Source organism: Siphateles boraxobius, unplaced genomic scaffold, assembly GCF_051911475.1.
Source record: "Siphateles boraxobius isolate OS27281-9 unplaced genomic scaffold, OSU_SipBor_1 41, whole genome shotgun sequence".
NCBI lineage: Eukaryota > Metazoa > Chordata > Actinopteri > Cypriniformes > Leuciscidae > Siphateles > Siphateles boraxobius.
Genome location: NW_027509042.1, coordinates 34,506,728 through 34,523,326, shown reverse-complemented (window position 1 = coordinate 34,523,326; position 16,599 = coordinate 34,506,728). Strand labels below are relative to the sequence as shown.

The window sequence follows — 16,599 nt, the reverse complement described above, 5'->3', positions numbered from 1 at the left end:
ACGTGAACAAACCCCTCTGTTAAAATCTATAGAAAGTATATAATTGTACATGATAGATTTTCTATAGACCGAATATTTAAAACTGTAAGGTTTGGTGTATGTAAGTGCCACAGAAGTGGAGAATTTCTGGGAACTGCAGAGAACTGCAAGGATAAGCATTGTATTTGAAATATATAAAGCAAATATATAAAGTGCAATAAATTAACACTTAAGGTTATTTTGGATGTTTACTTTCCAATAATCTAAAAACAACACGTTATGAAAAGCCAACTGGACAAGCATTTAAAAATTCACCAACAAATGTTTTGGCGAATCCAAAAAGGTTTTCCTATGGCATCACTGCGAAAACCCCCTTTTGGAAACGTCTTTTTTTTTTCAAGAGTGTTGAGTGAAAATCCAAAGCATCAAAAGCAATCGATTTAGTTCAGGACTCATCTGTGTGTGAGTAACTCACTAACAATTACGGCCATACCTTCAAGGAACAGCTGAACCATAAATCTAATACACTCAGACATCTGCCAAAGAGATTACAAGTTGACGTCCCTCATCAACATCCGGTGACGATGTGCAGCTGAGAGCCAGCACACAAAAGTTCATCCCAGAGATTGATGCCGTGCCGTGAGTGAGGGATTCCTGGTGAAATCTACAAAAATCACATTCCTGGACCAAAAGAGATCACTGAAAAGGTGTTAATGCGAGGTAGGTAGACTCGGGAAGCACACGCTAATTGGAGAGCAGGTCTAACGCCCAGCAGCCTGCAGTGGCTAGTGAGAGGCGAGGAGGAAGATCGAGAGAGACGCGAGCATGTAAGAGGAAAGACCACAGGGAATTATCAAATCAATTAACATCCAGTTCCAAAACAACGCTCTGCCCTGTGGCTCTGAGCGCAAACTGCTCGGCTGCGTAATCATCTGTGAGGGGACGTGCCCGGGCCGCTTTCAAACTGTTGGTGAAACGCTCATCGCCTGAACGTAGCGCCCAATTAGATGGGAAATGCCACAGCAGCAGACGCAGCCACTGATCTGATGGAGGGATTGTGGTCAGCGGCTCCACGGATGCCGGTCTGCAGCGTCTGTCTCTCTATGAGTCTCTTTCTGAGGAGATTCGAAGATGTCACGGGTCAAAAGGATATTATAAATTAAATTAAGTTTGATTAAAGGACCAATGTCCAGTCCCACATAGAATGGGCGTCCATAGAAGTCTTCAGGATCTGAACATACGTCTATTAACTTCTGCAGCATCTAGTGCTGCACAATTAATTAAAGTATAATCAAAAATGTGATAGCGCTTTTGACAATACATATTGTTTCAAAGCAGCTTCACAGAAAATGCATGCCGACATTACAATTTAGAGTGATCTGTTATCAGAGGTGACGGTGTCCAAGTTATGCATTTCAGAAATATACATAGACAAATTACACAGTTAGCTAATAGTGTATTTAATTTAAGGCAGACGCGAAATAAATGTTTACATATTTACAACAAAAATGTAATTGTAACTAGGCATGTGCCGGTATCATTTTCATGCTGCGATTAATTGATTGAGCTTTTATCACGCTATACAGTATTATCACGATATTTTAATTGCAGAAGAGAAATTGGGGGATGGATTGGGGGATGTAAAAAAACAACAACTTGCATCACAATAGGTGTAATAGTGATTGTCAAAACATTTGGTAACTAAACAGAATTTTATTAAGTTTAGTGACAACATGATACAATGTTTACATGGTACAATGACTGGTAGGCTACTGTTTGTATTATTGCTTAACACAATTTTCACGATTTCAGTTCAATTCTTGATTTGATTTCAATTTTTAATTCAATATTGACTCGTGTGTGTGTGTGTGTGTGTGTGTGTGTGTGTGTGTGTGTGTGTGTGTGTGTGTGTGTGTGTGTGTGTGTGTGTGTGTGGTAAATGAAATCACGGGTCTGCGCCATTCATTTAGAGACACGCAGGAATCATATTTAAATAGTCTTTTTGCGGTTTGAAATTCGATTTGATTTGTACTGACCTGCTTTTTATTAATTCATCAAAAAGTTGACAAATTCAGTGACATTCCACTTTATACAGTAAATTCCATTTTTATGACTGGATTCCACGATTCCGTCCGTGTTTTCTGCATCGCGGAAATCACAGGGCCCGATTATATTGAGGTGTTTTGCAACTTCAGTGTAGTAATTTATTGCTACTTCAGCAAAGTCTGCTGCTGCCTCTTTGAGAGACAACTGATGCGTGATCAGTGAAGCAGTCAGCTCCAGTCAGCAAGTGCATTCGGTATGAGTGCGCAAAACTTTCAGTGCCTTCAGCTTTCCGAGTTGATTGGCCAGATTTGTGACTCCCAACAAATCAGATGGACGGGGACATTAGTCTAGTCTACAGAGTGGTGTATTCAGACAGAGGTGGCTGCGTCACAGCCAAATATAGCGCATTTCAAAATTAAATTATTTTATCAGCAAATCGGTTTTGAAAATGGCCGATACCGATATTCTTGAACTAATACTAGGCCTAATAAAATATATGGAAGCACTTTGCTCAATTAGCAACCTAAAAACATCTCACTCAAATGGAGAACAAATACTTCTTCAGAATAAAGTCAACAACAACAATTGATTATGAAAGACTGCCACCCTTTATTCAAACCATGATTTAAACACTACAAAAAAATAAAATAAATACAGGCAGGCAGGCTATTTTAGTAGGCTACTTAAAGCTACCAACAGGTTTAAAGTTAATCATTAACTAGCTTTAAAATTACCCATTGATCCGTGTACTTTTGCGTCCATTCGTTTTGCCTTTTTAACCCGTAAAAAAAAAATTTTTTGGTTGTTGTATTTTTAAAACGCAAAGTTGAACACCAACATTTTAATTTGAACTGTATGCACACCAAAAGCTGCGGAAAAAAATAAATATTGACGTAATATATAAATTTATATATTATTATATATAAATAAGTTATTTTCTCTATGACCAGAAATGATAAGAGTATTTTAAGTTGTTTCCACAGTTGAAAGGAAAACGGAAGTGTTCGCGCCCGCGCTCCGTGCCATGCAGTGCGCGCTCCACACTCTGCACAAACCTTTGCTTGGATATGCGTCAAAATCCTGTGTAGCATACAGTTTACAGTCTACGTTTATAAACTGAGGAGACAGATTGCAAAACCGTGTTTATAGTACACCGAAGGTAGTGGGATGGAGTGTCTGAAGAAGTGGAGTGAAAGAAGAATCTGAAGTGCCGGTGTTTCGGCTACAAAAACCCGCCGAACTGATCCGAAACCAGCCCAATTTTTATCCACCCGCCCAAATCAATTTTTTGCCCGCAAAATAGATTGCAAAACCGCCCAATATGCGCAGCTTAATTGGATGTCGCAGGAAGGGAAATGCTATATTGAAGCATTATTGGATAGGTATCGGATCATATTTTTTCTCCCCTCCGATCTCCGATCTAGCGTTCTGGGCCAGCATTGGCACGATACCGATGCTGTGGATCGGATCGGGACATCCCTAATACATACATTTAAATCTAAAATGTGTGGTCCTATTTAAATCATTTAGCCGACAAATTTTGCCCCAATCAGCATAGAAAATGCAAAACAGTGCCTTTGGGCCAGCCAGTGGGATTCAATAAGGACTAACATGAAGCTGAAGCACCAGTGAGTGAGCGAGAGAACAGCAGGGAGAACAGAAACACTGTGCACTGCAGAGGCTGGGGAGCTCTGATTGATCTCCTCATGAGATGAGGGACACGGGCACCACTGGAGCCTCTGATCAGCACAAGAGTGTGTGCGTAAGTGTGCGTGTAGTGTGGGGCAGGCTCTGTCTGACACCAAGGAAATTAATCCCTCATTTATGTACCTGCAGTGTCAAGAGGCTGAGAGATGCTTCAGAGATATGGCTCTGCGCCAGGCCACCCGTGAGACACTTTCTATCCGCTAATGCCTCAATATAATGCAGGCTCTCTAATACATGTAACATTTAAATAAAACTTTTCTTTCAGTACCTATAAAACAAGAGCACATAATGAGGATAGCCTATTATAATTCAACATAAGACGGAGTCCCTCCCATTGAAAGTCTATTCACCCAAAACTCAGATGCTTCAAAACATACATTGAGAGATTGTAAAAGAAATCCATATAAAACAAGTGATTTAATCCAAGTCTAATGAAGATAAACAGATTTAATCTAGGCTTTTATTCATATATAAAAATTAATCAGAGAATGTACATTAAGCACTCAAATTTGGTAAACAAAAGCTCAAATTTGAGCTTGACTGATGCCCGAGAACCAATAAGGTTCATTCTCATGTGTCACGCCAGTATGTTTGAGCTTCTGCAAGAACCAATAGCCTAAGGTTTGTTCTCATGTGTCAAGCACGGTTGAGTTTCCGTTTACCATATTTGAGAGCTCTATGTTTGCTGATCAATGTTTATATTCAATCTGTTCATCATATAAGCCAATAGTGTGTCTTCAGAATACTCAATTCCGCTTGATTCATATGGATCTATTTTACATTCTTTTTATGAACGTTTCGAATCGTCAGACGTTTTTGTTGAATAGACTTTCAATGGATGGAAAACAGAAATCACTTCATCTTTATTTGTGTTTTGAAGATGAATGAAAGTCTTATGGGTTTGGAACGACACAAGACTGAATAATTGATGGCAGAATTAAAATGTTTGCATGAACAATCCCTCTAATTGTTAAATTTAAATTGTAATCATTTACGTGAATGACGTGCTCTAATGTCATATAACATGGTTGTTCTACATGTTGGGGAACAGCAGCCAGCCCTCTCTCTTGAGAACACGCGTTACCGTCTTGATTGCTCTTGGCATCGCACATACAAATGATCCCAGCGCAAACCCAGTTGGAGAGTCAGATTATAGTCAGAACCCTGTGCTGCTCTCTTCTCCGCACAGCTGCCTTCTATAGCTCAGCCTTCCCATCTGCCACTAGTGTGGCGCCCTGCTCTCAGCACCGCTGTAGCCGGGCCAGCCTCATTTCTTCTTCATTAACCGCCACTGACTTTAACAGGATTTATGCAAATAGAGCCGCAGGAGGTGAGAGATCACTGCTGGCAGCATTAGCACTCGCTTGTGTGCCTCCAAAAAGAAGTACCTCCAAAGTCCCTTTAAGGCAATTTACTCAGCAACCATCTAGGTAACGCTTCTGGGCAACTTTTTTCAATCTAGGTAATGTCTGAATAAAAGTATTAATTTCTTCTTTTTTTATCCTATTGCATGAGGGTCCTCTATATAACATAGTTATTTACGGTTTAATTCATGAATGTCCCACCACTTAACATGTGGCGGATAAATGCGTTTCAAATTTAAAAGAGCAGTTATTTTAAGTATTTTTTTTGCAAGAAATAATAAAATATTATGCCAAACTACTTAATTTTTTCTTCAAGAATTGCATTCCTTTAATGATTATTTTCTTCATTATGATATCAGAACAGATTCATTCAGATATCATACTGACATTTTTGATGATAAAATATTTTAATGATTTTTTTTTTTTTTTAAATCCGAATCATCGAAGAATTCAAGTGAGTGCGTATATAACTTGCATTTTAATGTATTTTTATATATGCGGGGGGAAAAAATCAATGTCACATCATTGATCCATAGCTCAAATTTCGACATTCGCATTATGATTGTACTAAGAAGGATTTTAGTATTACAATGCCACACATGTCAGCGAAGACGCAATGTATTCTCAAATGTCTAATTTGCAGAAAAGAAGGGCCGATTACAGCGCCGCTTCATTGCCCAGGAGTCTTGTGCAAATGTCCTTGCCTCCAATGGAGCCTCTCAATGTGAACCCAGCGGGTTCCGAACGCAACCCACACATCCAAAAGGTCTACAGCTTCGCTCTTGAACGCCAGCTGTGCTGTATGGTGGATGGCGGAAGTGCTTCTCCGCTGTGGCGCGCTAACAAACACAGATCTCACTTAAAGGCAGCTTTAATCAGAGATGCAATTTGTTCATTAGAAAATTACAAACAAGGCCACTGCGCTGACATGAGAGGGCACGATTAGTGCCGCTAATTACCTGATTCTTTCACTCCAGCTGAGATGCGCAGAGGATGATCTCGCCACCCCACCCCCACGCTAGCTAGCGTTTTCTTTACTCTCTCACTACACCCTTGTTTGCGACAAATTAAGGCCAAGTCAAACTATCTCTCCCACAGTGTAGAGGAGGGGGGGGGGGGGGGGGGGGGTCCATCTTCACATCACATTCTGCTTCTCACCCCCGCACACCCCTCCCCCCCACGCCACTTGTCGGGGAGGGCTGATGGGAAAGATGGGCCCATATGCAGATTGGTAGACTGCACTTCATTTGGCTCCTCTAAGCTTTTTTTCTATCCCCACACTTGACAGGGAAAAAGAAGGTGGAAGAGTGAGATGGTGTAGGGGTTTTGGCTGTGGAGGGGGGGTATAGTGCATTGAGGAGAGAAAAATCCCTTCCCACATCTTATCCTAATGATCTCATTTCAGCACACGGGAGAGTCTGGCTCTAATTGATGTCAAGTGCGTGCTTTCACTGTTAATCAAGAAGATGGCATCAAACGGGCTTCTCGCGGGTCTGAGTACTGATCTGAGGCCCCTTCGTCCACAATACGCCGCTGCTGGACTCCAATTATACCAGCCCAGACGGCCGGCCAGACCCTACCTGTTTAATTGGGATAGCGCGGCCACTTCCAATGCTGTCTGCGCGCCCATCCATCCCTTTCTTCTCCCTGTCTGGTTCGCTTCCCTTCCGAGACTGGGGGGGAGAAGACATCATTTTAGTCAAAGGCAAGATAACTGCTAATTGAGCCTTACTTCAGACCAGATCCAGTTTGGAGTGCAGGGCAAACTCTTGACTTCAAAAGTCAAAGGGTGTGGAAGGGGTCAACTTGACCTTGACGTGACCCCCCCCCCCCCCCCCAACTTCTTGAAAGCAAGACATGTGGTACATGTGCGTACACTACTAAAGAGCTTACAAGACCGGAAGAATGGCTGTCAATTTAAAGGGGTTACTGATCATATAAAATGTGTGTGTGTGTGTATAACATATAATATTATATATTATACACACACACACACATTTTATATGATCAGTAACCCCTTTAAATATATATTTTATATATATATATATATATACATATATATATATATATATATATATATATATTAGTGGTGGGCCGTTATCAGCGTTAACGTGAGACTCTTATCGGGCGATAAAAAAAAATCGCCGTTAATCTATTCTCAAAGTTGGGTTGGGATCATAAAATAGCTTTTTCGAATATCGTTATATTTTCACGCAATTCCATGTGTAGCCCAGCATAATTGACGCCGCGCCTACTGTCACAGATCGCGCAGCAGGGTATTTTCCTGTCAGGGACACAAGGTGTATACTTTTACATGTTACGTTGGGCGACGGTCCTCTCGTTACTTTATTTTAACGCAATACATGTTGTTAGATGAGTTTATTCCAAGCGCGCTGTATCTTTTTATGGGCATGAGCGATGCTCAATTTACAAACGAATCACTCTTTAGAGTCGATTCTGTTCAAAGACTTCATCAAACAAGTTGGCAGATGTATATCTGATGTTCCTCACGCACTGAATCGTCTGAAGCGCGTTCAATCACACTCGACTCGGATTCGTAACAGGAATATTTAAGAACATCAAGAGCGTTGGATGAAGTGGCCGTGGATCTAGTTTAGTCTAGTAAAAGCAAATCTGCAAATGCATCATATTGTTTGCCAGCGATGAAGATATTTATTAGTTGAACATCTTCGTAAGCTGTCTGTGAATGAATGATTCCACAGGACGATGCATTCGATTTAATTTCATTCAGGTAATACATTTTACAACCAAACAGATTATTACGCCACGATAGCACTTCTAAAAAGTATGACATTATCCGTTATTTGGACATATACATTAATTTATAGGCTACAAAAAAACGCTTCAGAGTGTCGGCGCACTGGCAAAGGTTAACAGGTTAAAGCTACCATTGTGTACAGTTTATGAAATGAAAACCCGCCATCCTACGGTAATGTGTCGTGTGTGTATTGCGCAGGGGCATAGTCACACGAATAGTTTACATTGATTGAAACTAATTTGTTTAAAAAGGAGGAGGCTATTGCCGGTAAAGGCAGGTTCACATAAAATCATTATGACATTATTTTTTGATCTAACGAGCATCTGGTTTGGCGATGCAAAAACGGACTGTAGCCTATACGTCGTGCTTATTGTTTTTTTTCTTCTTCCAATTAGCCTACTATGTTAAAAAAAACTACGAAAACATGTTACTTGTTCAATTAATAAACAGTTTGTTTGACAAATCGTTAAAGATGAAATTGACCTCCCTTTCTGTCATTGTGAGTGTGCGGGTTTTTTGTTTTGTTTTTCGAACGATATTCGACTATTGCTCCTTTATTGTCGAGAGGCATTTTTGGCAGAAATTCACATCCCTACGCGAGGCGAACTATTCTCAAAGACTTACTTTTAGTCATTATTTGGGTAGCACACATATTCTGAATGCCTTCGGCAGAATTCAAATGAGCCATTTTAATCTAGATTAATTCCAAGATTACAGTGAGATTAATCTAGATTAAAAAATTAATCTATGCCCACCTCTAATTATAAAAAAAAAAAATATATATATATATATATATATATGCATAATGTATACATGCATATGCATGTAATTTATGTATGCTATATACATGCATACATTTATATTCCAATTTTGACGTTGGTAAGATTTTGTAATATGTTTGAAAGTCTCACCAGAACACGCTCACAATCAATCATTTCTTATCATTATTAATGCTTAAAACAGTTGTGCTGCTTAATATTTTGTGGAAATATGATTTTTTTTCCCAGGATTCTTTGATGAAACAGAAATCATTTGCAACATTAAACCATCCTTGCTGAATAAAAGTATTAAATTCTTAAGTAAAATTAAAAACTTACTGACCCCAAACGTTTGAACAGAATTGTACATAAAAATACATAATAAAAAATATACATTTATCAATTTTACTTTATTTTTGTTGTATTCACTTTGTAACAAATGCAAATGCTGCTATTGTAGTTTTGTAATTTTACTTATAAAGTTAAGAAACTAATTAACAATTATAATAACGCCTATATGTCTAATGGGAGAGCAGACTGACCGTAAAGAGGTTGGAGCGTCGTTTGGACTGTTTGCGGACGGGTGTAGGGGTGTTGGCAGTTTGGGGTACATCGATACGCAGTTCCTTCTGACTGGTACTGGGAGTGGAGGGAACGGAAGAAGAGTAATCGCTCAAACTGCCTCCACCATTACTAGTCTGTAACACACACACAGAGCGAGAATGGCTTAGCAACAAAAGCAAGAAAATAATCTCATGTTACAAAGGAACACCATAGGCCTCCTTTTTTCTGAGCTTCACCTAAGCCTCTCTAAGCTTGGCTGCACATACACAGGCTCACTTGTACACTGCTAATGAGAAATCAATGAGGACTGAGCCATGCGGAAGTGGATTACTGTCAGCAGGGGGATAACACATAAAAAAACACAATTTTCCTTGTATTATTCAGACTTCAATTGACGATTAAAACTTGAGTCTTAAATTTAACAAGTTCTCATGCATTGTACATATGTTGAGTCAAGCTACAATTTATTTATTTTTTACACCAGGCTGGTTTTGCATGGAAACCAATTGGGTCAATTTGACTCCAACACAAAAGTTGACATCCAAACACTTTGAATGCACACTCATAACCCTAAATAATTCGAAAAAAGAAATCGTTCACAACATTTCAAGAAATAATTTAACAAGTGTTTCAAATCGAACAGGTCACAACGCAACCCAACAAGACGGTTAACTGCACTCACCTGACTGATATGCACTGCAGACACAGGCGCTGCACAGACGGAAGAGTGGCTTGGAGAATTGGGCAGTGACTTACAGGGTCCGATTGAGAGTTGTTGTTTCTTCCGGGATGCAACGATTTTCTGAGCCACTGAAATTACAAAGAAATGGAAAAGGTCGGAGGGAGTTTATGCATTATGGAGAAGGACCAACAACAAGTGTGCAGAGAACACAATGCCAGTTTAGTCTGTAGTTAGATGGGTAAAGTGGTCTACTTTATTACCCCTCATGAGAGTGTGTGTGTGTGTGTGTGTGTGTGTGTGTGTGTGTGTGTGTGTGTGTGTGTGTGTGTGTGTGTGTGTGTGTGTGTGTGTGTGTGTGTGTGTGTAATTGCTAACCCGGGCCGCTCCTAATTTGCCCATCACTCTCCTCCACAGGCAAGCACTCGCCCTCCACTCAAAGCCTCCAAGGCCTATTATTTCAACATTTCCCCTCCCTTGGCCATTTCTCTTCTCCCCCGATGCTCTGCCCGTGCCAGGAAAAGGGCGGTGTCAGTCAATCGCTCGCCTCTGTCCCTATCGATCGGTTGACGGCCCCTGTGGCAATCTGCGCTCGGCCCACGGAGAAATATTCTACCGCTTCGTCATCTCACGGCTAACGACATTGATCCCATCATGTGGAGAGAAGCTTACAGAGAACCGCTCATTCTTTAACCCATTAATCCCGTAAAACAGACACGTGCTGAGGAAAGAAGTGTAGAGAGTGGCCTTTTATTCCCTCTCAGAACTTAACAGTAACTCTTAAGTTGTGAACTGTCAATGCAAAAATTAATTTCTCTGATTAAACACTCCTCCAAACATAATAGTGATTAGATTCATTTTCCCTTGAGCACAAAACATTCGCCCTCTAGTGTTCAGAAACTTCCTCAATCCTGAAACTGAAGTGGCTCTCAGGAGGCAGGAGGGAGTTAACGGTCCAAGTGCCCAGAACTCTATTACTCCACTTCCCAATAAATAGGGCCGGCTCTCATTCCGCTGTAAATGAAGTCATTGTTTTAATTGAACCTATTAAACGTCTGAGTTTTAATTATGATTCCGTCATAAACATTTACCTTCAGGTGAGAGATCAGATCACTGTCCAAGGGCAAACAGCATGCTACTCTGCTAAAAAATTCTCTCAACGCAATAGTCTCATGCTCTCCCTGTCCCATCTGCCGCTCCAAGAGAAAAGCTGTGCAGCTGTGTTTATTTAGACTCGTCGTGACACGCTACCACGCTAATCGGCTAATTATAATCATAAACCAGCAGCTCCTCTCATTTCAACATATGAGAGGAAAGAGAAGCCGCAACAGCACTATTGTGACAAACTGTTACCAACATCCGCAATAAAGCAAAGGAAAAATCTTTAAAAAATTTAAGTTAAAACAAGTTCTTAGAAATGCATTCTTTGGGTTCATGTTGATTTTATATGGTTTTGAAAAACCTAGAATTTTTCAAAGAAAGTATAAAATGATAGAATTTTCTACGATGAATTACTATAGAATTTAAGGAAAGTAAACACATTAATACTGTAATTTTCCAGCCAGCACTTTTGATCATTTTCACAAAACTTTCATGGCCCAGACAATATTTTGTTGTAATATATCTGAACATACAATATATCAAAAGAAAAAACAGAGCTTTTGCTCTAAAAATTTAATTTTATTCTAGCATCATGCATACATTTTTTTATGAACACTTGAATGTGGGGAAGTTTCATAAAAAAAAATAAAAAAAAGCAACATGTTGAAGGAAAAGCTGAGAAAAATCACGTTCTAGATCGGACTCAGAACAATGATCAAAACATAGACCGTGTAGATCAAATCCATCAACACACCTAAAGCTTGCACAGGCCTAGAACTCTTCATGGGTTCGACATTTCATTCGGTAACGTTTGGCAGTTTTGATTTATATGCTAATTTGATGTTTGATGATCACTTTAGCTTACATGCAAGTAAGCAATGCTTCCATTGCTTGTTTGCCTGTGTTTTGATCTGGAGATGAAGATGTGTAATAGTCCCCCCCAGGGGAAAACGAAACGGCAGAAAATTCCGTCAATGGCGGGGAAGAGTTGCGTTATAAATGACAGAAAATTCCGTCAATGGCAGGGAAAGCGTTATAAATATATTTTTGAATAAAAATTTTCAAAGTAAAAAGCATTTCGAACACAATGCATTATGAATTAATAAATAAAGCCTTTTGGGGGGGGGGGGGTCATATCTGATATTTTAAGAGGCTAATTTACTTTGACCCGTGGTGTGTGTATGTATGTATATATATAGTGGTTAAATTAGGCAGGGGCTCTCCGGGGCCTGCTCGTTTGTGTCCTGATGTGCCCGTTTGCAGTCAGTGGCCTACTGGAAATTATGCCAAACAAAATTTGATGAAAGTGATGCTTTTGAAAACATATTTCTGACAATAAATGAAAGATTTTTGAAATGGCATGTCTATTTTGTCTCGGCGGAGTTGAGATGAGAACAATCGGTACACGGCCGTATTCTTGTTCAGCTGCTTAATCTCGTTGTCAGTTGACAATGATCGCGCACCGCTCACGCACGCGCATCTAGCAGTATATAATGAATGTTCCTGGGAGATCCGTAGTTACGTGGGATGTGGAAGTGCGCAAAAGTTTCAGAAATGTACAAAAAGTGCCCTGGCCTTGAATGACAAGGTAAGGAAAATAAAATTAAATAACCAAGACTAGGTTGACCATGTAATTTTTTCTCAGGAGATGTTTTGAGCATTTTACTTCAGACACCGGATTATTATTAAAAACATTTTCAAACTATTTTCACATAACCCAGTCAGTGGCCTACTGGAAATTATGCCAAACAAAATTTGATGAAAGTGATGCTTTTGAAAACATATTTCTGACAATAAATGAAAGATTTTTGAAATGGCATGTCTATTTTGTCTCGGCGGAGTTTAGATGAGAACAATCGGTACACGGCCGTATTCTTGTTCAGCTGCTTAATCTCGTTGTCAGTTGACAATGATCGCGCACCGCTCACGCACGCGCATCTAGCAGTATATAATGAATGTTCCTGGGAGATCCGTAGTTACGTGGGATGTGGAAGTGCGCAAAAGTTTCAGAAATGTACAAAAAGTGCCCTGGCCTTGAATGACAAGGTAAGGAAAATAAAATTAAATAACCAAGACTAGGTTGACCATGTAATTTTTTCTCAGGAGATGTTTTGAGCATTTTACTTCAGACACCGGATTATTATTAAAAACATTTTCAAACTATTTTCACTATATTCTTTTAATGAGGCTTTTTCATCTTGACATAATGGCAGTTGTATGACACTGACATCTTTACTTTATGCCCCTCAAAACATAAATAAAATAAAAAATGTGGAATAAAAAAACGCTCCTTATAGAAACAGTGTATTCAAGTCATTGTGTGCACGAGTTACCTAGACCGATAGGAATTTAAATGAATAAATTTGTACAAAAAAAATAGAGCATTATGTCATTGACCCTTATGTTAACAGCAATGCAGCTCACAAAGCCGCAGTGGCCTTCATGAAAACACAACTCTGTTATCACCCAGAATCTTCTAGAGAGCTTTATAATGACCATTCATAATAAGTCAAGCCATTAAAGTATTATTGGACAATAGCACTGCAGGAGCATGGAGGTGGTGAGAGATATATGTCCACAGATCCCTCTCCAGACACCCCTGCTGTATTTTACTTTAAGTGTTAAGAGCAGTTATGATAAGACTGGGTTAAATGTTTAAACTGCACAGCTAATACAATTTAACTTTGACTATCAATCTTGGCTCCCCTGTGAGAGGCAGCCATTTATCCTGCCGGAAACATTTCCCGTTTGATCAGATTTATGGCAGGAGGTCTGAGAAGCAGAAGCATAGCCATCATAGAGGACCATTCACTCCAGCTTCTCTTTTCTTCAGATTTTAGAGAGTTGTGCCTTCTATTAAAGCCAATAAGAATATTCTCAGCTATACAATACATTGAAGACATTTGTCAGTAGTTATTTATACATTTGCGCACTTGTAAAACACTGCTATTGCTTGTACAAATCCTATTAGAATACATTTCTGCTACAATTGGGACAAAGTGCACATCAATAGTCAGGTTACTTTCCACATATATAATTACAGTGTTTTACTGGTATACAAATTTGATTATAAAATGCTAGAGGTAAACTCTGTGATATGAATAACATTTCCACAATGCACATAAAAACTCATGTTTATTCAGTAAGCAGACATGAGCATAAACTATTTAGAAAACACTTTACCAAATAAAGTCCTAGATGCAAATTAAAAAAGCCTCATGAATTAATAATTTAATCTAAGAGGAAAATATTATAGGACTAATATCAGTAATTTGTGTTGTGTTGTAAAACATTTAAGTGAACAGAATACGCTGGAAAATTCGCTGGAATACACATACATTGACAGAAAAATAAACAAATTAACGAACACGTCATAATTAATCACAATAATTAATAATGGTTTTGTCAGTCTAGATTATGAAATACAGTACTTTCTGACAGAGTGCTGTTCTTATGCATTTACACAGAACTTTTCGCAGAGATCACAGATTTCCACTCAGATTTAATTATTTAAATGTTTATAAGCGAAATAAGGTTATAAAGTAAATGCTAATATAATATAGGGAGTTTAAGATGAGTGGATCTAGTTTAAAGCTGCATACGGTGGCCATGGAGTACTTCCATCAATGAATGGCACTATGAACGCCACTATATAAGAAGAATGATGAGCATAGATAACAGAGAGGGAATTAAATTGAGCGGTTTTATTTCCATTCATGGATGTTTTATCTAATTCATGTATGTCTTTATTTGAACATGACTTGGCGGTTACGTGACTGTGAGTTTGTCTCTATTCTTTAGCGCCAAGTTATCAGTGAATCTGATATTTTAAAAAATGATACCAGATTATGGAAAAATGCTTAAATATCATGAAAGATATTGGTAAAACCGATTGTCGATCGATCTCTAAATGCTCTTTCGCACTTGACGTTTCAAATCAAGATTGTATCAATTATATTTTTACACCAGTAGGTGGTGACAAGTGACTTAAATTTATTTGTCAATGAATCATTCATTCAAACGCTGATTCATGCAGTAATGAAACAAGTGAAGTCTTTATGAGTGAGTCATTGAATTATTCATTCAAACCTTTTTTTTATTAATTCAAATTAAATAAATATTTTTTAATAGACTTCTGTTTAGTTGCCTTTTCAGAATCGTGAGAGAATTGTGAGCTCTATTTTAAAAGAAAAAATCATGATTCTCATTTGTGACCCTGGACCACAAAAACAGTCACATGGGTAATTTTTTTTAATTGAGAATTTATACATCATCTGAAAGCTGAATAAATAAGCTTTCCATTGATGTATGGTTTGTTAGGATATGACAATATTTGGCTGAGATAATGTACTGAAAATCTGATAATCCGAGGGTGAAAATCTGGAATCTGAGTGTGCAAAAAAATCAAAACATTGAGAAAATCGCTTTTAAAGTTGGCCATTTATGATTATGCCACAAATATACCTGTGCTACTTGTGACTGGTTCTTTGATCCAGGGTCACATTTTATTCAGAATCGTGCAGCTCTACTATTAATTCACAACCGTTCTCTTGCTCTAATTTATTGGTTGTTGCTGTGTTTATTTATTCACTCAATTACACTACCTTGAGGTCAACATATCATTCAACCCTGCTGAACAAAGATCTGGACCCCCGACTCTGCAACACAGGTTGTGACCTCTCATCTAAACGCTGAGCTGATACAACAGACTGACCTTTATCCTCGACCCCCAGAGAGAAATAAGCAAAGAGAAAAAGAGACCACAACGTGCAAAGGGAGAATGGACTGAACAGGTGAGTCAGACTAAATAAAGACACAGGTATGTTTATCAGGCTGCTGTCAGAGCGGTTAGTAACAGTGTGCTATAAATATTAGCTAATGAGTTGAAGGAGAGCAGGGCAGATGAACCACCCGCCAGGAATCTTGTATAAAGGTCGAAGAGCTCCTGCACTTACTGTTCAGTAATTAGACCTGCTATACAAGACAAAATATACACTCGCGTAAATACAGACTCGCATCCACACAAAAAATCCAACCGTTACGTCCCGCATGCAGGGAATTAAGCCACAGGTGTAACAGTGATAGTTATGACACGCTGACAGCTTTTTTCTCTCTCCATCCATCACAAATGTACACAGCAACACTGATCTGATTGGACAGCCTTGAGTCCTGACTTGGTCCTCACGTAGATGCGAGAGAACTGTAGTGTTTTCTCTGCCCAAATGAAGACGGTGATAAAATACACTAAAAATTACAGAAAAAAATTGACCTTTCCAGTGCAATAACCCAGACAAAATAAAAGAATATGAATATATGTGTGTGTGTGTGTGTGTGTGTGTGTGTGTGTGTGTGTGTGTGTGTGTGTGTGTGTGTGTGTGTGTGTGTGTGTGTGTGTGGTTTTTACATACATCTAAAATTCATTTACGTTAGCTAAAGTATCATGAACTAACAATGAACAACATATTTAGTCGCATTTATTATTCTACACTTCTGTTCAAAAGTTTGGGATAAGCAAGTTTTCTCAAATAATTAATAATTTTATTTAATAAGGACACATTAAATTAATCAAAAGTAACATACATATTCTATTTAGAATAAATAATTGTTTATTCTTTCTTTTCG

At 38.7% G+C, this 16,599-nt stretch overlaps 1 protein-coding gene across 4 annotated transcripts in view; it reads right to left on the bottom strand.

Moving 5' to 3' along the window:
• agap1 (ArfGAP with GTPase domain, ankyrin repeat and PH domain 1) overlaps positions 1-16,599 on the bottom strand; it is a 241,979-nt gene that overhangs the window by 80,747 nt on the left and 144,633 nt on the right. For all 4 annotated transcript variants that reach the window (XM_077199206.1, XM_077199205.1, XM_077199203.1 and 1 more), the window contains 3 exons: positions 9,880-10,007; positions 9,176-9,331; positions 6,677-6,769 (listed from right to left, as the gene is read on the bottom strand). In XM_077199206.1, coding sequence (XP_077055321.1) covers positions 6,677-6,769; positions 9,176-9,331; positions 9,880-10,007 — 377 coding nt within the window. The remainder of the gene's footprint in view (positions 1-6,676; positions 6,770-9,175; positions 9,332-9,879; positions 10,008-16,599) is intronic.